This window comes from Cinclus cinclus, chromosome 24 (assembly GCF_963662255.1).
Source record: "Cinclus cinclus chromosome 24, bCinCin1.1, whole genome shotgun sequence".
Lineage (NCBI taxonomy): Eukaryota > Metazoa > Chordata > Aves > Passeriformes > Cinclidae > Cinclus > Cinclus cinclus.
This window is the reverse complement of record NC_085069.1, coordinates 5,341,229-5,367,747: the sequence shown is the minus strand read 5'-3', so window position 1 is coordinate 5,367,747 and position 26,519 is coordinate 5,341,229. Positions and strand designations below refer to the sequence as shown.

At 48.8% G+C, this 26,519-nt stretch overlaps 1 protein-coding gene across 5 annotated transcripts in view; it reads left to right on the top strand.

The window, feature by feature from the left end:
* Nucleotides 1-26,276, top strand: part of CDK12 (cyclin dependent kinase 12) — a 28,467-nt gene extending 2,191 nt beyond the window's left edge. Inside the window, exons 2-15 of one of the 5 annotated variants that reach the window (XR_009933934.1) lie at nt 5,223-6,101; nt 9,363-9,539; nt 10,512-10,651; nt 11,172-11,342; nt 12,047-12,236; nt 12,733-12,789; nt 13,323-13,424; nt 14,666-14,743; nt 15,480-15,596; nt 16,666-16,797; nt 17,904-18,118; nt 20,203-20,643; nt 21,407-22,048; nt 22,889-23,025. Coding sequence is in view for 4 of the 5 variants with exons in the window: in XM_062508255.1 (XP_062364239.1) it covers nt 5,223-6,101; nt 9,363-9,539; nt 10,512-10,651; nt 11,172-11,342; nt 12,047-12,236; nt 12,733-12,789; nt 13,323-13,424; nt 14,666-14,743; nt 15,480-15,596; nt 16,666-16,797; nt 17,904-18,118; nt 20,203-20,643; nt 22,889-23,580 (3,391 nt within the window). In the remaining variant the exon portion in view is untranslated. Of the gene's footprint in view, nt 1-5,222; nt 6,102-9,362; nt 9,540-10,511; nt 10,652-11,171; nt 11,343-12,046; nt 12,237-12,732; nt 12,790-13,322; nt 13,425-14,665; nt 14,744-15,479; nt 15,597-16,665; nt 16,798-17,903; nt 18,119-20,202; nt 20,644-21,406; nt 22,175-22,888 lie in introns of those variants that run through there. The other 4 variants (XM_062508256.1, XM_062508255.1, XM_062508258.1 and 1 more) reach the window with 4 other exon arrangements.
* The last annotated feature ends 243 nt before the right edge of the window (nt 26,277-26,519 follow it).

Below are 26,519 nucleotides of genomic sequence, written 5' to 3'. Positions count from 1 at the left end.
TCTCTCAGCCTAAACTTTCTTTTCTCAGCACTAGAGTTTCTTCCCTTTCCTTCTGAAATCTGGGCAGCCTGGAAGGGTGAGGAGCAACCAGCTGGATTTTGGCTTAACTCTTAATTTTCTCTCTTTTTCCCTTTTAATCTGTAATTTTGCTACAGAAGGAAACAATTATTTCAAGGTAGCTCTGTATGTTTTATTTCAGGTGTTCATTAATCATCCCATGACACGGTCTAATGTTGATCTTTTCTTTCTCTAGCCCTGGCTTACGTTCAGTGAGTTTGCAGTTGTCTCCATGGATGCTGTGGAGCTTTGCTTGGAGCTCCATGGCAATTCAGATGTGACCTGGAATGTGGTGGCCATAGGAATGCTCTGCTCCGTGGTTGCTGTGCTGCATCCTCCAGCTCAGCAGTTCCCAAAGCACACGGGGCTTTTGGAATTTGGCCTTTGCTACTTAAAACTCTGAACTTCAGGAGTGCTGTCTTCCATGGAGAACTTGCCTTTATCCTTGCTCGCAGTTCTGTGTTGGTTTCAGCCCTCTGGAAGCTCTGACGTAAAATCTCTGTATTCCACTGTGATTTTTTTACAGTGAAAATTTCCTCCAGGCTGCTCCTCCTCTGGCCTGTTTTCTCTGTGTGAAGCTGGGAGGTTCTCAGGGATAGGCCTGCATGGTTTTCTCCTCCTTCCCTTCAGTCCTTTTTGCCTGGTGCTGCTACTCTGACATTATTTACTAATCCTGTGAAGAGTAAGGGTGCAATGGTAGGAGGTGTCAGTTCACTGATACAGCTCTGAGTTGTGGCACTGGATAAGTGTCCAGCCCTGAGCAGGGAGAAGCCTTTGGGAGCTGCAGTGCTATCCTAAGAGTTTTCCCCCAGGTTACTCCACTTCCCAAGAGAACCTCTCTGTGGAAGTGGCTGGCTGCTTCTGAGTTGAGAAATCCAGCAGTTACATTTCCCTGATGAATGGGAGCAACTTCAGAGCACTTTGTGCTGCTTCCCTAAATTTTCAGGGCTACTTTTTAAGGACGTATTTGACTCTTGACTAAATGCTGGACCCCAAACCAGATAGGTTCCAAAGGTTACTCACTGTTTACACTCAGCTTGTACCAAACTCTCTGATCCTCTGGCTTGATAACTTCTCTCTCTTTCCTGGGCAGATAACTCACTGTCTGTGTGAGGTATTCCAGCCCCTTTGGAAAACACCTGCCTGCAGTGATTGTAGTAAAGGGACAGAGGGAGTTTCACATGTTTTCCACGTGTCAGGTGAAGTCTAAGTTGTAATTCACGTGTTTAGTTTTGCTTTGTGGAGCTCCCAGACTGTGAGGTGAGACTGGAAAGGGGAACGCTTGGTCAGGTATGTCCAGGAGACAGAGGGGGGCTCCCCTGGAGGCTGGGGGAGCTCAGGGCACACCTGAGGGAGTGGGTGTGAGGGTGTGGGCTGAGCCCTCCTCACCTTGATGTGCTGCAGGTGAGTGTAAAAGGAGGCAGCTGATTCCGGGCAGTCACTGATCCCTTCTGTGCTTCCTGTGGAGGGGCAGGAACATTTTTGGGAGACAAAAACCTCTTTAACTGGCACACTCAGGCAGGGAACACCTGATCATGGCTTGTGTTCCTCAGGCTTTTCTGGGACACTCTGCTATTTCCACTGACTGACAGTGTTGGGGGTTTTTTTGTTTTTTTTTTGTTGTTGTTGTTGTGGGGTTTTTTGTGTTTTTTTTGTTGTTGTTTTTTTGTTTTGGTTTGTTTTTTTTTGTTTGTTTTGGGGTTTTTTTGGGTGTTTTTTTTTTTTTTTTTGTAGTGCATTCTGTGTTTTCTTTCATCTCCATGTCCAAAGCACATCATTAGGGAACTGCACCCATGTGCTGTGCTGATTGGAGAAAATCCAGAATGTTTGCATTTCCAGTGGTTGTGGAAAACAACTCACTTCCCATTGAGGATGATATGGTCAGTAGGGAAAATAACAGATGTGCTTTGCCATTCTGTGTAGCAACTGTTTTCACTGCAGCTATTACAAGGAGATGGAATTCCAGAGTCCCTCAGCTTGCTGGAGGTGGGATGTGCTGAGTGCTCATGTATGGTGAGGTGTGAGTATGCACATGAGAGGTTGCTGGGCATTCAAAAATAAGAATTAAAGCTTGTTTCCTGACAAATTGGAGCAGTCAAGCTTCCCAGATGCTATTTCTTGCTTTATCCTTAACTCTGTGTTGTTTAGAGCACGTAAAATATTGAGATATCTGCAGGTGATTCTGGGTGGATGATATGGAATTATGTGGATGTGGGGCTTTGCAGGTCACCTCTGCTGTCACCTGTTAACCACGGTCATCTCAGCATGGAAGGTTCTGGCATTCCCTTCTCCAAAGGTCATCCCAATCTTCTGATTGTGTGACTTAACTAAATCTCAGTGCTTTTTAATGTGGATTTTTAGATGAAGCCATCATTTCTTTGTTGATTCACAGCCGTCATGGTTGGTATCTTTTATTTCTGTTTTCCAGTTCTGGAGGACAGCAGGGTGGGTTTTAATCCCAGAGCATTTTTATCCAGAAAGAGGAAGGAATGTGAGGCTGAATTGTCCCTCATCCATCCTGGATAACCTTTACAAAGCAAGTGAGGTGTGGAATGTTACAGCAAAGCTTAAATTAAGGGTGAAAGGGGTAAAAGTGCTAGTAAGTGTCTGCAGGTAAAGCCACAAAAAGTCATCCTAGAGGATGGAAGTGGTTTTCTTCCAGAAGCAAAACCTACCTTTGCATCTTCTGTACTTTATTACCTGCTTTTTTGAGATCTGCAGTGATAAAAAGCCCCTCAGCAGGTGCTGTGTTGGTATTTTTGGGACTGTGGATGCTCTGAGGATGGGAAGTGAAGTTTGCTGTAGTGGTGTTGTTCTCACTGATATTGGTGGAGCTGGGAGAGCAGGAAGGCTTCTGGATGTGGGACCTTTTTCAGGTCTCACAAAGCAGCTGTGAACACCAGCCTGGAAAATAAAAAACCAGCAGTTGTTTGTGTGGTAACTGTGGGGAATTGTTAGTGAAGAGAAAAAGAGTGAGTGGTGCCTGTGGAGTGAACAGGAATAGGTGGATTTATTCCTGGTGGAACAGAGGACTGTGGATATTTGCTGCTGGAAGGTCAGGGAGTTATTCCAGCCCTGGGAAGAGCTGGTTCTGTGGTGCAACTGCAGCAACCCCTGTAAGAGAGTCTGACTATTCCACCATTTCCCCACCCTCACCTGTCCTGGTCCAGGCAGGTGTCCCCGGTGGCTGTTTCTAAATTAGCACCATTAAATAAGGCAAAATTGGACTTTTGGAGGAGTTTACTTTGGATCTGGTGAGTGATCTGGTTTGATTGCTCTGCATCCACCTGGATTAAATTCCAGTGAGGGTGGGCAGTCCCTGGCACAGGGTGCCCAGAGAAGCTGTGGATCCAGCTCCTGGATCCCTGGCAGTGCCCAAGGCCAGGCTGGAAAGGGCTTGGAGCACCCTGGGATGGTGGGAGCTGTCTCTGCCATGGCAGGGATGGGACTGGATGAGCTTTGAGGTGTCTTCCAACCCAAACCATTCCATGAATTGGAGCAACTTTTTGGGGGTTAATCATGGGGCAGAATGTAAATCAGGGAGCAGGAAAACGGGCGTTGCAGCATCTTGAACAACCCATCCTGGATGAATTGCAATAGGGAACATTAACCCCAAGACTGTTTGTGGTTGCAGTAGGTGACATCCTACAGGATTCACTAGGAATGTTTTCCATAGCCTGCAAGTGTCTTGGAGCTGCTGCAGAGGTACCTGCTCTCCCAGCTCGTGGTGACAGGAAAACTGCAGCCCAGACTGTCAGTTCTGTGAGCAGGAACCTTGGGAAAAGAGGTGATCCCGAGGCAGCATTGCCATGACAGAACAGAGTGTTGAGGAGGGAAACAGCTGTGTGGCTGCAGATCCTGCTTTTTTCTCTTCCTGGCTGTAAATTTATTTTGCAAGTGTAAAAGGAAGGACGTACCTCCTGCCCTGGTGCTCTTTTAACATGAGGCTTGGGGTTGTACTTCCAAGTGGGAGAGAGGAATGCTGGTCCTTGGGGAGACCCTTCACCTCCCACACTCACAGCTGCCCCTCCTGCAAGGTGCTGCTGGTGCTGGGACAAACTTTTTGTTGTCTCAGTCTCCAGTTTGTTTCCCAAATGTTTATTGTCTTGGGATAATACTAATTGGTGGTGTTAATTATGTTCTGAATATAGTTACAAGGGAGCCAGTGTGTTTGAACTGCTGCTATTAAATGTGTTTTATAACTACTGTGGGACTGTTTTGAGGGAATTCTGTGTTTTCTATATGAGCTGTGTCCTGAGTAATAGATAGTGGAGTGTTGTGTCTGTTACACGACATTATTATTATTATATATTATATATTACAATATATGTCGGGTCTGAACTCAGAATTTTTGTCCTGTTGCCATCAGAGCCCACTACACCATTAAAGCCTCCTGCCTCACCCAGCCCAATTCTTGTTCCTCCTGGAGTGGAGGAAACAGTTCTGGCTTACCAGGAGTTTGATATGAGCCCTGCAAGTGCCAGTTTCCACTTCCATTTTAGTGTTGATCTGGTTTCCCTATCAGTTTCCCCTCTCTCCTGAGCAGGTTCATGTGAGGGGAGCCCTGATGCTGTGAGGTGTTTCCAGCCTTGCTTCTCTCCCAGCACAGATTTTAGATCCAATTCTTTGTATGGGAAGACCAAGACCAATAGAGTTAAAATCTCTGGGCTTCATTTTTCCTTCTTCCAAATCACACTATGCAAATTTGAGTTTTTTTGGCAGTAAAAGAACCAGGGGGGTAAAATGAGCTGGAAGTGCTCGATCTCCTGAGGCAGCATTCCTGTGAGAGCAGTCGTGTTTTATCCGTGGTTTCCTTTAAAGCTGCACATAATTCCTGTGAAAGATTCCTAAACTTCCAGCTCATGCTCTTGACTGAAGTCTCCTGTTGGATGTGTGAGCTGTGATGTCTTTCCCTTGGGGTTTGTTCGGCCTTGATCCTTCCCTTCTCTTCCCAGTGTGGCAGCGGGTCTGGCACAGGAAGGGTTGATGATGATGGTACGAAACTGCTCCTGATTGACTCAGAAACTCCTTCCAGTAGCTTCAGTCTCTCCTGACAGGTGCTGTGAACTCTCTGAGCTGACCAGTAACGGATCCAGCTGTCGGTGAGTAGCTCAGAGGGTGAGAGGAGCTCCCTTTCATTCCTCTGCCTGCCGTTCTCTCCCCAGGAAATCTGTGAAGTCCCGGAGCCGCAGTCCTGGCTACTCAAGACACTCATCTCACAGCAAAAAGCAGAGGTCTGGCTCCCGCAGTCGCCATTCCAGCATCTCCCCGAGCAGGCTCCCACTGAACTCCAGCCTCGGAGCGGAGCTCAGCAGGAAGAAGAAGGAGCGAGCGGCCGCCGCAGCCGCCGCAGCCAAGGTGGACGGGAAGGAGGCGAAAGGCTCCCCTGTTTTCCTGGCTAGGAAGGAGAACAGCTTGGCTGAACTGAAAGAGGCTGGCACGGAGTCTAAAAAGGTCACCAAAACTGTTAAATCTGAGAAAGCTCCGGACGCGGACTCGGTTAATTTACTGTACGCAAACACAGAGCCTAAAGCCCCTGCGGAGACAACAAAATCCAAGGCAGAGGAGAACTCGGAGAGGAAACATCCTGTTCCAGTTAGGGATTCCAAACCCACGGGAACAAAAGACTCGAAGCCTGTAGCAGTGGTAGAGGATCTGGTATCTCCAAAGGAGACAGACACAGTGGAAAAGGAGATTCCACCTCCCCTCCCAGCCATCAAATCCCCTCCTCCACCTCTGCCCACCACCACCCCTCCGCCTCCCACGCCGCCGCTGCCGCCGCTGCCTCCGTCACCCGCTGCCCCACCTCTGCCTCCGGCCCCGGTGACTCCTGTTCAGGTCCCTCCTTCAGCCCCAACGTCTTTGCCATCTTCTTCCCACCCAAGGACGTCTACTTTATCCTCTCAGGTGAACTCCCAGTCCTCTGTCCAGGTGGCTCCAAAAACCCAAGTGTCTGTGACGGCTGCTATCCCACACCTGAAAACTTCCACCTTGCCTCCGCTTCCGCTCCCCCCTATTTTAGTTGGGGAAGATGACTTGGATAGGTAAGGTCACACCAGAGCATCCCCTTTGCATTTAAGAGCAAAGCCTTGAATAAAGAGGGGGGTGTTTTTGGGGGTTAGTTTTACAGTTATGAGCTTATCTTGCAGAGTGTAACTGGTGCTGGTATAAAGGAGTTACCCAGGGCTGTTCCAGGTGTTGGCCCTGCCAGATTTGTGTAGAGAGTTTTATGATCTCGTGCAGGTTGTTGCCTCTTATCTCTGTGGGAAGCAAGAGGTTTGGCTGCTTCTTGGTAAAGGTTTCACGTCACTCCTTGCTCATGTTTATTACAGGGATGGAATGTGGGTCTGGGATTTTGTCTCTTTGTGTCAGAGCTGTTTGCACACTTTATTTTAAAATTACAGGCTTTTTTGTTTACTTAATTCTTTAGAAACTTGTACTCAATGAACAGGAAAAACCATAGTAATTCCAAGACAGGAACACAAACTAGAGCTTTTTCTGTTCCAGATTCACCAGCCACACAGGCCATGCCCACATGTAAAAACCAGCTTTGGTTTAACTTGAGTGTTGTCTTAATTCTTGAGTAATTGATGTAATCCTTTATTGCTGGAGAAGTAGGTATTGTTTGCTTGAAAAAGTTTAAAAAGGAGTGAAACTGCACCTGCTTCAACTTTTTCTGATCAAAACATGCAGACTTGGCTCTGTCCTGTAACTGTAGCTCTGGCTGGTCTGGGGATGGTTGTGACTTCTGTAATGAACTTGTCTGGAAACCCCACTCTGGGGTTTTCTTTTGGTGGGAAGAAAGGAGCAGAATATCTGGAAAGGAGTGGAGAAGAAAACAAAAACAAACAAAAAAAAAACCCAAGTACTTTTTTTTTCTCTCCTTTTCTAGCTGTTAGTGTGTTGTAGTGCTGTTAGCTTAAGGTCATCAGTGAATATATGTATTTTTTTTTTTACTTGACCTGCTTAGCCTGTAGTTCCTATAAATCTTCCCAGCCATCACTAAAGATGTGCTGGGATTGGGGAGTAAAGCACATTTTTAGTGACCAGTGTAGAGTCCCACAGTTCTGACTTGATACAATCACCCTGTGGTGAAGTGGTACATATTCTGAATAATTGAATTTATTCTGATGCATGATTCTGGTCTTGATGGCAATCAGGGAAATGTTCTCACTGCCTCCAACATAAAAGTGAGGCTGGTGTGTGTTTGTTGCCCTCCCTGAGCTGTGTGATGTTGTTCAGCAAATATTCCTGCTTTGAAATGTCTCTGTGCTGAGCAGGAGCTTTGAGCTGCTGCTGATTCTCCCAGCCCAAATTCCAGGCAAAGCAAATCCTGCTACAGTGTTCCCTCCTTTCCAATCCCAGAAGTTGTCCTTCAAATTTCTAGTTAATTTTTTTCAACCACTCACACCTAGGGCTGTTTTTTTTTATTATTATTTACCACCCAGGTGTGGCTTAGATAAAACACTCCTACAGAGCTATGACCTCAGAGCTGGGGTGATGAGGGTGATGCTGGGGCTCAGTAAATGGCTCTGTGTGACTTTTTCCCAATAAAAGGATGGGAGATCCCACTTGTTTTGCTGAGTCTGGTGGCAGTTCCATGTGGCCCTGACTGTGCAGAATCTCACCCTTCACCAGCTGCCTTCATTTTTATTAGCAAAATTCTTTGAGCTGGACTTTTGTCCTTGTTGAGCCTGGGGAAATTTCCAGTCCCAAGCCTGTGGCAAATAGAGGGTTGGAAATTGGGCTTTGCAGTGTCCAAGGACACACCTTGTTCAGTGGAGACTCTTTCACCTCTCCACAGATACCACCTCCAGTAATGCTTTTAGGCCTGGGTAGTTCACCAGGAGAGGAGGAATTGGTACAAATTTTGTCCTGGTTTGATGAAGAGCTTTTACAGCTTCCTGGGAGCACAGCACTCACCTGGCTGCTGACATTCCTGCTGGTTTTGGGGTGGCATTCCTGTTGGTTCAGAGGACAGGAGCAGAGGAGCTCCAAGGAGCCTTTGTTGTGTTCTTGCTGTTCACTCTTGGTCTTCTGTCTGCTTCTTCCTCCTGGTGACCAGCCCAGGTGTCTTGGGGCAGCTGAGCTTAGAGGAACCAAGTGCTGCTATGCAAATAGAGAAGTGAGCAGATAAAAGACAAGAGAATGGGAATTTTTGGTGGAAAAAGGCAAGGACTGGGCACTGCAGGTTCACTCTGCAGACACAACTTTGCTCTTCCCACTGTGGTCTTACAAAGAAGTTGTTTTGAAGGGTTTTTGTCTGGACAAAGGCTGAATCTTCTTGTGGTTTAGTGGTGGATGTGGCAGTGTTCATGGTTGGACTTGATCTTTTCCAGCCTTCACAATTCCATGTGATTCTCTGTAGATGTTTGAATATGGTAATTCTGCTCCTAAGGGTTTTGTCCATGGGGGGAGAGTTTCAGCCCATCCACCTCTCCCATTTCTGGTGGTTTTTGTCTTCCTCCTTCCTTAAGCAGATCTCACAAGAGATTGTCTTGCAGATTAGGCAGTCTTCTAAAATAATTGGGAAAACGACCTACTTCTATCATTTCATTTATTCTGAAGTGTTAGACCTGATGGTACAGACACCAAACCTGCTCCCTGCCCTAAAAACAGACCTGGGAGGGCTGTCTGGATCTCTTAATTTTTTCTTTTCCTGGTAAAGCAGAGATTTGCATGGAGAATTCGTGACTACTCAAATCTAGGAACTCTCCTTGCTGAATACATGAAAAAGAAAGCAGATTCTGCTCACGCAGCTCTTGCCAGCCTAAACCAAACTCCTGATGCCCTTGGTAACTGGATGTAAAAAATGAACTTTTGGTTCCTCAGCAGCATTCAGAAGCTAAAGGCACATTTCAGTCCTTGCTAAGAGGTTAAAACTTTCTTGTGGAGGAAGGTTTAACTCTGGGTCTGTATTTATAGTGGTCCTCACCAAGTCAAGCACTTAATTTCATGGCGATAAATGGAGTAAATAGAGGAAGTAAAGATCAGAAAGTGGGTGCTGCTGATCCCTGAGCTGCCTCACAGGAAATTCTGAATTACTGGTACTGATCAGTGCAAATTGAGCAAGTTCTAGTGCAGACCTGTGTGCTTGTTTCATGACATGTTCCACCCTAACACTTTTCTCTCCTGGTGTATTCACATTGTGAATTGAAGCTGTTTTATTTTATATTTGAATGTGCTAATTTTGACACTTAAACCTCACGTTGTCAACCAGAGCTGTTGTCCTGCAGTAACTTTTTGTTTGTTTGAACTGGCTGTTGAGTCTGACTTCTGTGTTGTATTAACTTTTCGGAGTTTAGTCCAAAAGAGATTCTTCCTCCAAAACCTGTGAAGAAGGACAGAGAGCAGAGACCACGACACTTACTCACGGACCTCCCGCTCCCCCCAGAGCTCCCTGGGGGGGACCCATCTCCTCCTGACTCCCCAGAACCAAAGGCAGCCACACCACCTCAGCAACCCTTCAAAAAGAGACCAAAGTAAGGCTGACTTAATTTCTTTTTTTAATCATTGAGTCACTTAAATCTCCAGACTGGTTGGAGAGTTTTTTATATTGAGGGAAGTGAGACGAGGGAGAAAACAAGTTCCTATTTCTGTATTATTCAGTATAATGACTGTTTCCTGTGGGTTGTCTCACATTTGGACCCTCAGCTAAAGGCAGCTTTCCCCATTAATTTGAGAATTATGGTAGAAGTTGCTGGAGTGTGTCATGTCCAATCTTCAGCCACATCTACCCAAAAAGCTCTTTTTCTCTTTGGTTTAGCCAGAAGAAACCTCTGGATGAACATCTCTGTATAAAACTCTTGCTGCTTTAAAAAGCTCATTGTTCCAAATGGGAGATTTGGATTCTTCATGTACTTTAATCATGAAGTGTTGGCCATGGAGCTGCACTGGCACAGGGTGCCCAGAGCAGCTGTGGCTGCCTCAGCCCTGGAAGTGTCCCAGGCCAGGTGGGACAGGGCTTGGAGGACCCTGGGATAGTGGAAGGTGTCCCTGCCCATGACAGGGATGGCACTGGATCATATTTTGTGTCCTTTCCAACCCAAACCATCCTGGGATTCCACAATTCCATGTTCAAGGCATAGAGAACTTCACCTGATGACAAATTTAAGCAGTTGTTTGAGGGAACAAAATCCCCTGATGTTTTGTACAGAGTGTTTTAAATTAAAATAGATCGTCCAGCATCCTACAAAACATCGACATTCATTTTTGTCCTGCTGTAGTGTGATAATGCCATCCAGGATAATAATTCTAGCAGTGCCTGTACTGGGAGTAGTTGGAATTATACAGCAAAAATACGTTAAACTGAACATTCCAGCTGTTGGGAGTGCAAAGCCAATATACCCGAGCTTTGCTTTTAGGGATTAACACAGTGGAGAAGGTGTGTTTTTTGTGGGCTGGACACTGAGCTGGAGCCCTCAGGTGTGTCACAGATCTCCTCCCTCCTGCAGAATCTGTTGTCCTCGCTATGGGGAGAGGAGGCAGACAGAGAGTGACTGGGGCAAGCGCTGCGTGGACAAGTTCGACATCATTGGGATCATCGGAGAGGGGACGTACGGGCAGGTCTACAAAGCCAAGGACAAGGACACAGGTGAGCATGGCTCCAGGTAAATCCCACCTCAGGGGTTGGTGGGTGTGCTCAACTCCCTGGCAGTGCTGCTCTGCGGGACCAGGAGTCACTCCAGCCCTTCCATCAGGTGTTGTCCAAAAGGGGCAGAAGAGCAGGAGTTCTGGAATCTTGAGTTCAGTGCTCACGTTCCTGCTCTGCTGGTGAGATCCTGTGCCCTGGGGTGGGGTTTGACACCTGGTCTAGAAGATTGTGGTGATCACAGGTGCCAGCTGAACCCTCGCTTTTTAAATTGTCACACTTTATTGCTACAGAGCTTGGGAAATTCCAGGCTAAACTTCTGTTCCCCCTTTGTGGTGGAGCAGGTTAGAAAAAGCACAGGTATCATGTGAGAACTCCTAGCAGAGAAATTCCACTAAAACAAGCAGGGAGGTAACTAAAGCTGCCTCTGCTGTCCCTTGATGGGCATTTCCATGCTCAGATCTGCTCCCAGTTTCCCTGGGGAGTGCAGGTGAGCAGGCTGTGACCCCGCTGTGCCCTGCAGGTGAGCTGGTGGCTCTGAAGAAGGTGCGCCTGGACAATGAGAAGGAAGGATTCCCCATCACGGCCATCCGCGAGATCAAAATCCTGCGGCAGCTCATCCACCGCAGCGTGGTCAACATGAAGGAGATTGTCACAGACAAGCAAGATGCACTGGATTTCAAGAAGGACAAAGGTATGCTGTCCATTCACCACAGATGTGATGCAGCCTCCTTGGTTTAGTGTAAAACTCTGCTCTGGGGTAGATTTGCTGCTTTGTTTTCCTCCTGTGGTTCTAGCGAGGCTGGATCTGGCTTCACCTCAAAGGACAGGTTGCAGTTGGAGTGAGTTGATCAAAAGATGATTGCATTCCTGCAGAGTCACAGGAAAGCAGTCTTTAAAAAAAAAAGCCTTTACAGGGTCACTTTTAAAGCTGGTTAGTGGCAACAAACTTACTAATAGTGTGAAAAGTGCTTTGTCCTCAGTCCCTGTGGAAAAAGAGAATTTTAGCATCCCACTGGCTCTTGTTTGGGATTTTCTCTTCCAGGAGGGAGAAGGGAACAACCCAAACACAAACCATGCATGGCAGTGATCCTTCAACAAATTTTCTAGTAAGAAAATAACCAAAGCATGCATATAAATGTGGCCCGAACTTCAGAGGAATTTATTTTGAATGTATGTTTAATTTTATATGTCAGGTTGGTGGGGCTCCTCTGTTTTGGGGGCTTTTTTATCCCTTGAGGGTAAAGTAAGCCCCAAATAGCACAGAACTGTTAAAAAACAATTCCAGCAGGATTCTGCACAATAAAGACTCTTTTCAACAATTTAATGTCCTTTCATTCCTCCTCTTTTTTGTGTCTCTCCTGTTGTTTTCAACCATTTCTCTGTTTATTGTCCCAGGTGCCTTTTACCTTGTGTTTGAGTACATGGACCATGACCTAATGGGGCTGCTAGAATCTGGCTTGGTACATTTCTCAGAGGACCATATCAAGTCTTTCATGAAACAGTTAATGGAGGGTCTGGATTACTGTCACAAAAAGAATTTCCTTCATCGAGACATCAAGTGCTCCAACATCTTACTGAACAACAGGTAAGCTGGGAGTGGATCCACCTGGAGATCTCTCCAAGGGTCTCTCTTTTCCCTGGGTTTAGGTGTGAGCACCCAGTGCTATCCTCACCTTGGGTGTGCTGAGGAGCAGGAGGTGTGAAGAGTCTTTCTTTTCTGTGAAAAGAAAAGCCTGTAATTGCAACCAAATGTCTGAATATCCACCTAAAAAAAAAATCTCTGGGACATTGGCCTGTTGGGAAGGGTTTAGAGATGAATTATTTGTGGTTTGGTTTTTTCTTTAGCTTAGTATTTATTTGAAGCATTCAGTCAGAAGTGGAGAATTAAGCCTGGTATATCCAGCAGTAATTCCTGCAAATGTGACTTTGTGAGGCTTTTCTGCTGCAGCAGGGGTTTCCTTACCCTTTAATTGGGATTTAAGTAGGAGTTGGGTTCTGCTGGGTCCCTGACAGCTCAGTGCATTCCATAATTCTGTGATTTAACTGTGATTTAAACCAGGGGCTGGTTTTTTGTCTTCCAGTGGGCAGATCAAACTTGCAGATTTTGGGCTCGCCCGACTCTACAGCTCAGAGGAGAGGTGAGGAAGGGGAAAGGGTTTATCTGGGTGGGATGGGTTTCTTCTTAGTATCCACATAATCCCTCACCTGGAAGTCCTGACAAATTATTTCCAGTGGTATCATCCAGCTTCCAGCTGTTGGCCAAATACACTCCTGGCTGGTGTTGTTAATTTTTCTTCAGAAGAGCAGCTCAGAAGGAACCACATCTCCTTCTCTGCTTGCTTGCCTTTGACCTGCCCTGGAGCAGGTTTTGCTCCAAAATCAGTCACCATTCAGTGATGGCAGCCTGCTGAGGGTCAGGGATTTTCAGTCTTGGGTATCTACAACAAGTCCTGATTCCTGTCAAATCCATGCCTCCTCCTCAGCTGTTTTTAACTCAGCCTGGTGCTCTGCAAGTGCAGACACTTGAATCCCCTCTGCTACCACCAACAGCTGTAAGTGCAGCTTGGAGGTAAAAGGGAGCAGTTTGTCAGGGTTTTGTGGCTCATGGGATGAGTTTTTATTTGTGGGGTTTTTTTGTTTAGTTTTGGTGGTTTTTTTTTTTGCTTTGCAGCCGTCCCTACACCAACAAAGTCATCACGTTGTGGTACCGACCCCCAGAACTGCTGCTTGGGGAGGAGCGTTACACCCCTGCCATCGACGTGTGGAGCTGTGGGTGAGTCCTGCTGGCCTTCCCTGCCTCTGCTCCCAGCTCCTGAGCATTCCTGGGGGAGCTGCTCCTTGGTTTGTGCCAATTCCCACAGCTGGATCTGTCCCAGCCCACGCAGTGTTGGGATGAGATAGGAATGCTTCACAGTGCTGTGAGGGGACAGGGGTATGTCCCCTCATTAAAACCACTTAGTAATTCTCCTAGAATGAGGTTTTCATTTGTTTTGAAAGGAGAAAGGGAAATAAATTCTTCAGTAGTTAAAATACAAACCAGCCTGATATTGATTTCCCCTTAAGATCAAGAGAGGTGACACATTTGCCCTGTGCTGCTCACTCCTTCAGTGTGTTTTTTTTAGAGTATTTTTCTCTAAACTCTTCTAAGTTGCTGTTCACCACTATTTCTTTTTTCAGCTACAACATGTTTTAAGTAGCTATTTCAAGTTTCAGGAAGTTTCAGTAGTACAGGAAACCTGGGGAACAGGAGTCTGGGCAGCTCAGCCACAAAGATGGAACATTTTCCCAAGTGATTCAGAAGCAGAGACTGGAGAATTCAGCAGTGACACTGAGGCTGGATTCCCCAGAGTGTGCACTTCCCACTGGGATGTTCCTTCAGCAGGGTTTATAACACAAAGATAGGTTGAGAAAACCAGTAATTAATCACAATTACTGACTGTGAGGCCCAGTTGCTGCTCAGTTCCTGTTCCACATGCATGGGGTTATTCCCATTTCAGGATTCAGTGCCTGCATCCCCCAGCTAGTTCTGGCACAGATTCCTGGTGGTTTAGGGAGAGATGTTGAGGGCTACAGGAGTTCAGAGGTGCTCCCTCTCTCCTCTCCTTCCCTCCCAGCTGTACAAGAGCTCTGTGTGCACAAACCCAGCTGCTCCGTTGGCCCTGACAGCCACAGTCATGGCTTGGGCCAGCAGAGGGAAGTTGAAAATCCAAACAAAAGCAGAACCTGGAGGAAACAAGAGCTCTGGGCTCTTTTCTCTTGTCATGTTGACACATCCTTCTTTTCCTGCAAAGAGTTAACGTGTCAGGGGCTTCCTGCACGAAGCAGCCACTTGCAGGAGGTGATTCCCAGGAGCCCAGGGCTGGGGACTCCATACACACAGGTCACTTTGTCACTACAAGCCCTGATGCAAATCACTCTCCTCAGGCAAAGCTGCTCCCGAGCACAAACGCTGCCGTGTTCAGACGCTCATCCCCAGGGTTTGCTGTCGTGACCTCTTGCTTTTCCTCCTTCCAGCTGTATCCTCGGGGAACTGTTTACAAAGAAGCCTATTTTTCAAGCCAATCTGGAACTGGCTCAGCTTGAATTAATCAGGTAAAGCTTTGCACACACATGTCTGTGAGGGGAGGTGCTGCAGGAGCTGCTTGTGCACACAGGCAGCGAGTTAGAAGGGCCCTTGTTTTCTAACCTGCCTGGAAAACAGGGCCAGGAATGCCTGGGAATGCAAATGGGAATAGCCAGGTGTCCACACTTGCATCAGGTGTGTGGTTGCTGATTTCTGTACATTCAGTAAACCTTGCTGTTTGCTGAGTTCAAAAATCATGGACCTGAATTATGTCTGACGCCAGGAGTTTTAATCCTGGAATGGTTTGGGATGGAAAGGGACTTTAAATCCCATCCAGTGCCACCCCTGACATGGGCAGGGACACCTCCCACTGTCCCAAGTTGCTCCAAGCCATGACCAACCTGGCCTTGAACAACACCTTCAGGGTGGTCACAGATGCTCTGGGCAACCTCTGCCAGAGCCTCACCACCCTTACTGTAAAAATACTAAAATTTAGTGAGTTTGGAAAGCTTAAAGTAAGAAACATTAAGACATTAAAATCCATAGCAAGAAAAAGAAAATGTCATTGTTTTGAATGGTTTATAAACTCAAGCTCAGCATTTTCCTCTTCCTGATACCTCCTTTTTCAACACCTTATCTGAGCTGTGCCCAGCCCTGGGGTTATTCCTGCAGCAGGTTGCTTAGAAAGGTGTTTTCCCTGGGGTTGGTGGCCCTGCTCCTCCTGGCTGAGTTCCACGTGGCTGACAGTGCTTCCCTGCTCCCCAGCCGGCTCTGTGGGAGCCCCTGCCCAGCAGTGTGGCCAGATGTCATCAAGCTGCCCTACTTCAACACTATGAAGCCCAAGAAGCAATACCGGCGGCGCCTGCGTGAGGAGTTCTCCTTGTGAGTTAGGCTGGGCTCCCTGTCCCTTCTCCAAACTCCTCATCCACCTCCAGAGAGGTTCCTTGGAGCTGGGGGCTGTACTGGGAACCCTCCTGGAACTCTGGAACTTTGGGGGCTGGGTTTCCCTGTCCCTTCTCCAAACCCCTCATCCACCTCCAGAGAGGTTCCTTGGGGCTGGGGGCTGTACTGGGAACCCTCCTGGAACTTTGGGGGCTGGGTTTCCCTGTCCCTTTTCCAAACCCCTCATCCACCTCCAGAGAGTTTCCCTGGGGCTGGGAGCTGCACTGGGAACCCTCCTGGAAGTGTGGAACTTCAGGGGGATGTTTTCTGGGTCAGAAGAAGAAGAAGACACAAAGAGACAACACCCGAGTACTTTTTTTTTTATCTCATATTTATTATTATATTTTACAAACTCTAAATTTAAAAACTTTGACTATTGGAAGTTACACACTTTTATTTTACCTACACAATTGTGACTTTAACTTCATCACTCAAATTTGGAAGCTTTTTCCAAGGCCTTAAGTCAAAAAGCAGTGTTCTTCCAGGGGATCAGTGTTACAAAGCACAGAAAGTTCAAAACTCTCAGGGTTCTGGGCTGTGAGATAATCTTGTGGAACTTGTGGCAGAGGTGCTTCTCATAAATGGTAAAATATAGAATGGAAATATCATAGAATATCCTCAGCTGCAAGGGACTCACAGGGATCATCCAGTCCAGCTCCTGGTCCTGCACAGACACCCGAAAACTCCCACCCTGTCCCTGAGAGTGTTACCCAAACACTCCTGGAGCTCTGGCAGCCCTGGGGCCATGCCCATTCTCTGGGGAGCCTGTTCATTGCCTGAGCACATGTTCTGTTCTTCTCTGGGGGAAGAAACTTTCCCAAAACCCATCCTAAACCTCCCAGGCACAGCTCCAGCCTGAATCCTGCCCTGCTGGTTCCTTTTAGCTGCTGCATCACAAGCAGTGAACTCTGGCTGTGTGGATTCCCTTTAGGCCTGAGGTGTCCTTCTGGCACTGAGCTTTTCCACACGTTTTCCATGGACTCATCCACGTTTCCCACCCTCTCCACAGCATCCCCTCGTCTGCCCTGGACCTGCTGGACCACATGCTGACGCTGGACCCTGGCAAGCGCTGCACAGCAGAGCAGGCCCTGCACAGTGACTTCCTGAAGGATGTTGACCTCAGCAAAATGGCACCTCCAGAGTAAGTCCCAGCTGCCATCCCCTACTGTGAGCCTTGGGAGGGACACAAGGTGGTTTTTTTTTCCAGTGAAAATTAATGGTTTCTGGGTTCTTCTCTCGACTCTTCCCTTGTATTTGGTCATGTGGTTAAGCAAATGGCTTTTCCTGTGCTGTTGGTTTTCTGTCTGATGACAGGTTGGGTTTATAAAGCCCAGTTTAATGTTTGTGAGATGCTCTAAAGCTCTGCTGGAAGATGTGCAGGAGCAGACTTAGCACAACCCTGTCTCTGCCCTGGAGAACTGCTCAGGCCTCATTAAGGCTGTGTGTTAATTGACTGCAAGGATTGAGCGGTGTCACTCAATTTTCTCCCACTCCAATCAAACAGATGGTAAAACTCTGACTGGTTTGTATGCAAGGGGAGCCACAGCTTTTGAGATCTGTTTCCTTCAGTGTTTCTCAAGGGCTTTCCTAACACTCCCAAACTCCCAGAGCTTGGTAGACTTGCCCTCCCTGGTTTTGTGTGCCCTGCAGTGAGATCCCAGCACATTCAGGGATGAGATCCCAGTGCAGAGTAAATGATTTTTACACTGCCTTTCCTGGCTCTAGAACCTGCCCCTTCCTGTGATAGCAGTCAGGGATCATTGAATCCCAGGATGGTTTGGTTGGAAGGGACCTTAAAACTCCCACCCCTGCCATGGATAGGGACATCTTTCACTATCCCAGCTTGCTCCAGCTTGGCTTGGACACTTCCCAGTTTCTCTAGGAAACCCATTCCAGCCCTTCAGCACCTTCACAGGGAGGAATTTCTTCCCAAAATCCCTTCCCGAGTCCATTTCTCCATCTGTAAAAGTGCAGCAACATTATCTGGATCTACAAAGTTGCATCCCGCAATAATTTGGGCGGGAAGGCAACTTAAATCCCACCCAGTGCCACCCCTACCATGGGCAGGGACACCTTCCACCATCCCAGATTGTTCCAAACCCCATCCACCCTGGCCTTGGATGCTGGCAGGGATTCAGGGGCAGCCACAGCTTCTCTGGGCAGCACCATCTGCACTAATGGCTTCCTGTAGGTTCTGAGGTTTCTTTGGTTTCCCTGCCATGTTTTTCACTCGTTGCTCTCTTGCAGCCTCCCCCACTGGCAGGATTGCCACGAGCTGTGGAGCAAGAAGCGCCGGCGGCAGCGGCAGAGCGGGATGGCCGTGGAGGAGCCTCCGGTATCAAAAGTTTCTCGGAAAGAAACTACCTCTGTTACAAGCACAGACACTGTGAAAAACAACAGCAGTCCTGTGCCCCCCCAACCTGCCCAGCTCAAAGCAGAGCCTGGTGCTGCAGATGCAGTAGGTCAGTGCCCACCTGGGTCTGGAAAAGGCTCCCAGTGTGTTCCCTCTCTGGGTGTGGGAGGTTTGTCTGTTTTTTAAGCCAGTCTGGTTCTTTCACCTCTAATTCTGCAGAAAGGGCATTCCAGGCTCTTCCTGTCCTCATTTCTTTTATTTTTTTTTTTCTCTCTTTGCTGTGAAGACGCTGAAGGTTCTGTCTGGTCTTCAGAAGTCACTGATGGGCTGACTGTGAATTTGTTCTGAGCTGTGTTATTAGCTCTAAAAGAGGCAGAATGATGAAAGGAGTCATTCAGTCACTTCAGCCAGTGAAGGGACAAATCATAGGAATCATAGGCTGGAAGGTAGAGCCACATCCAGGGTGTGCAAATGAGCTGAAGTTTAATCTTGTTGATAAATAAATGATATGAAGATTAGGTGTGGGAAGTGTCAGGCTGCTGGGCAGAAATGTACATTACTACACTTTGCTGCAGAAAAAGCCATCCAGACTAGCAGGACCTGGACTTGTGCACTGTTCCAAACAGTGACCAAACTCCCTGTGTCCAGAAAATAGTTGGAGGGGAGGAATGTGGATTTACACAAAGCTTCCCTGATTGTTCTGTAGAAGCCTTACAAAAACCCAGATAGGGGCTAAGGCTTCCTTTGTGTCCAATGCTGTGCTGACAAGTAATGAGGAAGACAGTTCTTGCTCCAGGGAATGCACAATCCATGTGTTCAGTGAAACATGGCAGATGGACAAAAGGTGGTGCTTGGATTAACAAACAGCTGGGAAAAGAATGTCCCATTCTCTGCTGCCTACCAGCAAGAGAAGCTCCATTTTAAAATGCTGAAACTAAACCCTTGCACCCTTATTCCCAAAAAGTTCCAGTGTTACTGCCAGTGTGAAGGGGCACCCTTGTCACTTGTCATTGGGCTGTGAAGGGAGGTGATGCCACTCCCAGGATGTATTTTAGGATAACCTGAATCCTTGCAGGTCAGGACAAAGTCCTGTGATCCCAAGCCAGCTCCCAGCAAGGAATTGCCTTCTGCTTGACCTAATTCCTTGTGCTGTGTCAGGGAACACGCCCTTCCTCCCTCCCAAAGAGCAGCTCAGCCCTATCCTGGGAAACCTTCCCAGTGCAGGAAGCAGTGATTTGGGTCTGTGGGAATCTCAGGAGGGGCCAAGCTGGTATTTCCCTGTTGTGTGGCTCCATTGCCATCTATCATCTATTACCCCCTGACCCCCCACACCACAGCCTGGTATCCTTGGGGACATCCCCCTGCTTCCCAAACCTGGGAACGGGGCAGTTTGGCTGACTGTGAGCAGCAGCCACGTGTGCTGTGGCTCTGGGGAGGTTTGGGGGCAGTGCAGCAGCAGCTCTGTGGGTGCAGTGTGTGTGCAGTACCACGGGGTGCTGCTGCCGTGCTGCCGGAGCGGGGGCTGCGAGCGCCGGCGCCACATCCCAAAATCCTCCTCACGCGGCATCCCTGCCTTCCCCCAGCCTGGGGACACAGACAGGGGGTCTTCGGTGCTGTGGGATGTGGAGAAAGGGCTGTTCCTGGCTATGGGATGTAGAAAATGGGTGTTCATTGCTGTGGGATGTGAAGACAGGATGTTCAGTGGCGTGGGACAGGGACATGGGATGTTCAGCGCTCGGGGATGTGGATTATGGCTGTGGGATATGGAGAGCAGGTGTTCCTGGCTATGGGACATGGAAAAGGGATGCTCCTTGCTGTCAGATGTGGATTGTGGCTCTAGGATGTGGAGAAGGGGTGTTCTGGCTATGGGATGTGAAGAGAGGGTGTTTATTGCTATGGGATGTAGATCATGGCTCTGGGACATGGGGAAATGGGGTGTTCATTGCTGTGGGACGTGGAAATGGGGTGTTCATTGCTGGATGATCGTGGCTCTGGGATGTGGGTAAGGACTGTTCCTGACTGTTCATTGCTCTGGGATGCGGATCATGGTCCCGGGACATGGGGAACAGGTGTTCCTGGCTGTGGGGTTTGGATCATTGCTCTGGGACATGGGGAAGGGCTTGTTCATTGCCACGTGCAGTACCAAGATCCCAAACCTCACCACCCCACTGGTGCTCCCCGTGTGTCCCGCAGGTCTGGGTGACATCACCCAGCAGCTGAACCAGAGCGAGCTGGCCGTGCTCCTAAACCTGCTGCAGAGCCAGACCGACCTGAGCGTGCCACAGATGGCCCAGCTGCTCAACGTCCACTCCAACCCCGAGATGCAGCAGCAGCTGGAGGCTCTCAACCAGTCCATCACGGCCCTGACCGAGGCCACGGCGCAGCAGCACCACGAGCCCCCGGCGGCGGCCGAGGAAGCCATAGAGGAGCCACCCACGGAGGTGCCGGAGGAGCAGCGGACTCCGGAGGCAGCCAGCGCTCAGGGAGACGTGCAGAACGTGCTGGCAGTTCTGCTGAGTCAGCTCATGAAGAGCCAGGAGCCTGGGATAACCCTGGAGGAGAGCAACGGGGAGAAGAGCAACGAGCAGCGGGGGCCCAGGAAAACCCCGACGAGGCTTCCCGAGGAGAGCACAGGTAAATAAATGAACACACCTGATGGGAGAAAGGAGAGCATCCCAGAGCTGCTGGTTGAGCTGCAGCCAGGAGCGAGACCTTAGAGTGTTGGGAGAGAGGCAGCAGGGGAGTGATGGGAGGAGGGAAGGGGGTAGGATGTGAAAAGAACCTCACCCTCCTCCCTGTGGTAAGTGCTGGACTGCTCAGGAGGTTGAACAGCTGCAAACAGCCCAAACAGGCAAATATTACCCTAAAATCCATGAGTGCTCCACTGTGAGTGGGCCAGTGAAGATGAATTGGAGGTTTTGGGGTTTGTCCAAAAATACAAGGGAAGTTTGGAGGGTCAGTTCTTCCTCAAACCCCCCCAGCAGTTAGTTTGCACATCCAGTGAGGTTTTTTTGCACAGGATGTTGCTGCATCTCTGCATTTTTTCACCATCCCTTCCCTGCCCTCTTTAAATAAATAAATAAACTTGCAGAGATGATTTTAAAGAGCTGAAATAGTAGTGAGTGCTGAAGGGAGGGATAGTGGCAATTGTGTAGATAAAACCTGAGCATCCACAAGTGTGTGGTTCTACCTGGAGCTGCTTTTGAGCCCTAAAACTCAGCAGCTCCTGAAGCTGAACCAAACTGCTGCTTCTTATAGTGAGACTTTAAAAAAACAAAAAAAAACCTTCTTGTGTCAGTGAGCTCTCGGATTTCCTTTCCAAAGGTGAGTGTAAATGTCTCCATGTCTTTTTTTTTTTGTTTTGTTTTGTTTCTGTTGATTTTTTTGAATTTATTAGCAACAGCCTGTGACGACCTCACCAAATTGTAGAAGCGCCTCCTGAGTATGTCTCAGACTCTCCGGGGAGCCTGTTTTGGCCCGATCCCACCTCCTGCAATGTAGCTGAACGTGCTGTGTTCTCGTGCCTTCAACACCCGCCCACCACGAGCCAGTTGTGATCGTGCTTTTTTTTTTTCTTTTTTTTTTTCCTCCTCTTTTTTTTTTTTTCCCCCCCTTTTTTTTTGTTGTTGTTGTTGCCCTAGTCCTGGAAGATAACTAGGTTACTGTAGAGCAGATGGAATTCGATGCCGTTGTTCTCTGTTGATAATTCTTTGGAATGATTTGCTGTCCCCCAGATCAGCTTGGCTTTACAAATTTTACCTGAAGATTGTTTTGGGTTTTTTTTTTTTTGTTTTGTTTTATTTTTTTTCGTTGTTGTTTTATTTTTCTGGATTTCAATACAATCTAGTTTTCAAAGTGGACTGACGGATACGGGTGGAGGGGTGGTCCTGGAAGACTACTGGTTTTCACAATAAAGTTTGACCTTTTTAATAACCAGTTTTGCCAATGTTTTGAGGATCTGATTCCAACAAGGTGTCCGTGGGCTCTGCCATCGCCAGTAATTCCTTCCCCCGTGGGCGAGGGAGAGGAGGCAGCTCAGGTGTGTTGCTCCCGAGGAGACAGGGCTGGTTTTGGGAGTGCAGCAGATCGTGTCCCCTCCCTGCCGTGGTGGTGTCACCTGCAGCCGTGGCACTGCCCCAGGGGAGGCTCAGTGCTCTGCTCTCTCTCCCACCTCCCAGCCAGGCCCCTTTGTGCTTCCTCACAGGCCGGGACAGAGCAGGGGGGCCGGGGGTGTGACGGAGCTTTGTTCTTCCAGGAGGGAAACAAATCCTGATTTGGGAGGAAATCAGGGGTGAAGGGGCAGCGGGGAGGAAGCAGAAAGCTTTTCTCGTGCTCAGGACAGTCCGTCCACTTCGTGCAAATATTTGGGGGAGCGAGCTTGTTTTGGATTCTGTGTGCAAGGTCGGGCAGCAGGGCTGGGGTGGCTGGGAGGGGGCACTCAGGAGCTGGCACCTGTGTGCTGGGCTCGGGTTTGTGTTTGTCCAGTCCAGCACAGCCCGGCCACGCTCCGTGAGCCGTCCCTGGAGCCGGGGCCGGGCGGTGCCGCGTCCCTCTGGCACCGGGGGGAGCCAGCCCGGGCTGCCGTGTGGCTCCACATCTGCCTCCTGCTCGGGATTAGCCTTTGATCCGGGAGTGGGAATTCCCTGCACGGGTGCCCCAGGTGTTAGGACAGATGCCGGCGAGTTGGGTGCGCGGGGGCCGGGTCGAAAGCGTTAATGAACATTGTTAATGAATCTCCCAGCCAGCGTTCAAACTCTCCCTCCGCCTTCTTCCCAGAGCATCTCAGAGCGGGCAGCCTCGGCAGGGATTGGTTTGGTTTGCTTAGAAATGTCTTTGTGTCTGTTTGAAACGCTGTTTAAAAGAAGTCACCCTTCCACAGCGTGTCCTCCTGGCATTGTCCCACCAGAGAAGAGACCCCCCGAGCCCCCCGGACCGCCGCCGCCTCCTCCCGTGCCCGAAGGGGATCTCTCCGGTGCAGCCCAGGAATTGAACCCGGCTGTGACGGCCGCTCTGCTCCAGCTCCTTTCCCAGCCTGACCCGGAGCCGCTCGGCCACACCACGCAGGAACCGCCGGCCCCACGAGCCCCGGACTACGGCCGCTCCCAGCCCGGCAGGACTTACAGCACCGACAGCTCCGAGGGGGGATTCGGTGCCGAGGAGCTCAATCCGGGCCAGACTCTGCTAGAACCTTCTACCCAACCCTTGGGGAAAAGCAGGACCTTCATGGGCTCCGTGAGCCACCTCGGGGAGAGCAGCAGCTACCAGGGCACGGGCTCGGTGCAGTTCCCGGGGGACCAGGACCTGCGCTTCGCCAGGGTCCCCGTCAGCATCCACTCGCTCGGGCAATCCTTCAGCAAATCCGAGGGGAGCAACAACAACGCGCTGGTACATCCAGAGACCAAAATGCAGAGTTACAGCGAGTTGGGACCGGGAACGGCCGGTTCCAGTGGGGCAGGAACAGGTCACAGCTGGGGTGCCCCAACCCAGGCACCGTCTTCCTATGGGAAGACATTCCGAGGGCCTGGCCGAGTGCCTCCGCGGGGGGGGCGGGGCCGGGGGGTTCCCTACTGAAATTCCCGGGATCCCTCCTTGCCTCTCCTCCTTTAGCCACAGGACTTGATTTTTTTTTTTTTTTTACTTTTTTTTTTTTTAATTTTTTTTTTGTTGTTGTTTTGGTCAGAGCAAGGTCTCGTCTGTATTTCAGCTGCTGCAGAGCTCCCTGGGCATCCCTCCCTCCTTCGGGAGCTGCCAGAGGGTTCCCACTGGCCTCCTGTGCTTGGTTAGTGACAAAAATAATCCCAACCCTGCAGCAAACTGAGCCAGGAGAGGGGGAGGTTGATGGATTGATGGAAAAGTAGGAATGGAAGGAAGAAGGGATTAAAGAAATGCTGTTTCCCCAGGCTGGGCACTGGAGTTTACCAGTGGGTCAGGGAGGGCTGGGGGGAGGCTGCTTCCCAAAGCGTTTTTTGTTTTTGTTGTTTTGTTTGTTTTCCCTCTTTCCTTAAAAAAATAAAAATAAATGAAAAGGGGAATTTATTGATGCAGAGGCACCTGGATAGGTTATCCCAGCAGTGGGGACCTGGAATGTGACACTGGTTGTGTTCAATTTATCCAGTGTTGCTTTTTTCGATAAAGCATCCAATTTTCCCTCTGCTGCAGGGCCAGTCCTGTCCCCTGTGACAGCACCCTTAGTACATTGATTTCTGGGAAGGGTCTCTGGGTGTTGGATCCCTCCTGCTGTAACTTTGCAGTGGGAATTGTCTTCTTTTTTTTCTTATTTTTTTAATTTTTTTTTTTTTAAGAGCCGAGGAGAACACCTCCCTGAAAAAACAGGGATTTCTGTCATTTGTAACTTCCAGAATACTTCAAGAATTAAAAAAAGGAAACAAAACTCCCAACATCTGGTGGGATTTGCCACCAGATGGGAGTGATTTGTCCCCAGAATCCTGGGCTGGTGCTGCCCATCCTGCTGAAGTCGGTCGCATCTCAGCCCTTTGAGGTTTTCCAGGTGTTCCTGTATCATTTCCATGAGCATATTTCTATTTTTGTTGTTGTCAAGGAAGTATTTACGATGGATTTTCTCCTCCCACAGACCCTTGCGCTGTTTATTTCAATGAGACTTAAAAAGAGATGAATAAAACAAAGGTACCTATTTATCAGCTTTTTTTTTTTTCCCCCCCGAGCAAGCCTTTCCTATGGAAAACATTTAATTTTAGAGCCGACAGTTCTGGAGTGTTAAATGGGAGGGGAATTTGGGGTTGGGCTGAGAGACGACCTTGCTACTAAAAGGATTTAATTTCTTTTTTATACAGAGAGATAAATTTAAATAAATACACCTGAATAGGTGATGCTTCTCCACCTGGAGAGATCCTGCCTTACCCAGCTTTGCCGTGGGAGGAAGGAAGGGAGAGAAATTAAATATATAGATATATTTTTTATTTTTATTTTCTGGTAATGTGCAGGGACCGGTGGCTCCCAGCACTGAGGAACGATGCTGTTTGCAGAATTCCCACTGGAAATTTGTAGGGTTTGGGATTTTTTTGGTTGGTTTGGTTTTGTTTTATTTTTCTAAATGTAGTTCATGCCTGATGTGCAGAGAGAAAAAAAAAAAAAGAGAAGTTCTGTGAGACACAGAGTGCACTGAACCCACCAAGGGGCTTTAGGAGGGGTTTAATTTCTCTATTTTCCCTTTTCCTGGCACCAGCTCCAGGCTGCCATGGAGCTGCTGCTGTTCCCTTTCTTCCCAGTCCCATCCTCTTTGGAAGAAAAAGTCTCATTCCTGTGCTGAATCCTCTTAGGAAGCTGATGCCTATTTATTGTCTCTCCAAATTGGCACATTCCCAGGAAAGCTGCCGGGAACGAGGCGTCCTCAACCTCCCGCTCCTTGTATTGTCCTGGCTTTGGGGTTCCAGTTTGGGGTGGTTGGTCCCAGTTTAGGGGTTGTCAGTCCCAGTTTAAGGTGGCCTCTCCCAGCTGGGTCTCCCCAAGCCCACTCTGGCCCAGCTCCATCCCTTGCACAGGGCTGGGAAGGGGCTGAGGGCCTGGAGGTGGCTGCCAGGGCTCCTGTCCCCTGTCCCCTGTCCAGTGAGGGATGGATCCCAGGCAGCTGTTCCCTGCTCTGGTCTGCCTGGTGGCAGCTGCCAGCTGTCCCCAGGGACCCTCGGGGCTCCTTGGAAGGTGATTCCACCATTCCCTTCTCCAAGACTTCGACCTCTCCAGGGAGGGAACCATTACTCCATTCCCAGTGGCTTTTCCTAACTGGTCCCAGCACAAGTCTTTCAATTCCTGCCACGGCCATGGGGTCAAACCTGGCCGGGTCCTGGGGGGCTGTGAGGCCACTCCTGGCTTCCATCACCTCTTTTTTCCCTCCACCCTTCTATTTTCTATTTTTTTTTTTTTAATTTTTACCTTTTTCCCAATGCTCTGCACAAGGAAGACAAAAGGATTCACGGTGTTGGGTGGGATTTGTGCATTTGGAAGGATTTAAGCTGGTGCAGTTACAGACAAGGGGGTGAGGACAGCTCCCCCTCATCCTGGCTCTGGGTTCAATCCCAAACTCTCCCGCTGTAGCAGTTCCCAGCAGAGAAGCCTCTGGTCAGACTCTTACTGTACCTCTCCCGAGTTTCCTTTGGAGACTGAGCGCGCCTTTTTTCGGTTGTACCTTTGTCTCTGTACAGATATTTTGTAATATATTAAGATTTTTTTCTTTTCAGTTTATAAAAATGGAGAAGTGGAGATTGGAAAATTAAATATTTCCTCTTACTGTATCTTGCTTGCCTTTTGCTCCATTGCTTCCCGTAGCCTTTGGAATCACACGGTAACTTGTGTTTTCCTTGGAAAGCCTTTTATTCCCTCCTGGTGAGGGGGGTGGGATTTGGCATTGCCAGCCTCTGCAAGCCCCCAGATTCCACTCTAATTAAGCTCCAAGCCATCATTAACCCTGGGTTTTCCCCACTCCAAGGGGTGTGTGTTGGTGGGAGATGTCCGAGCTGGAGCAGGGGATGGTTTAG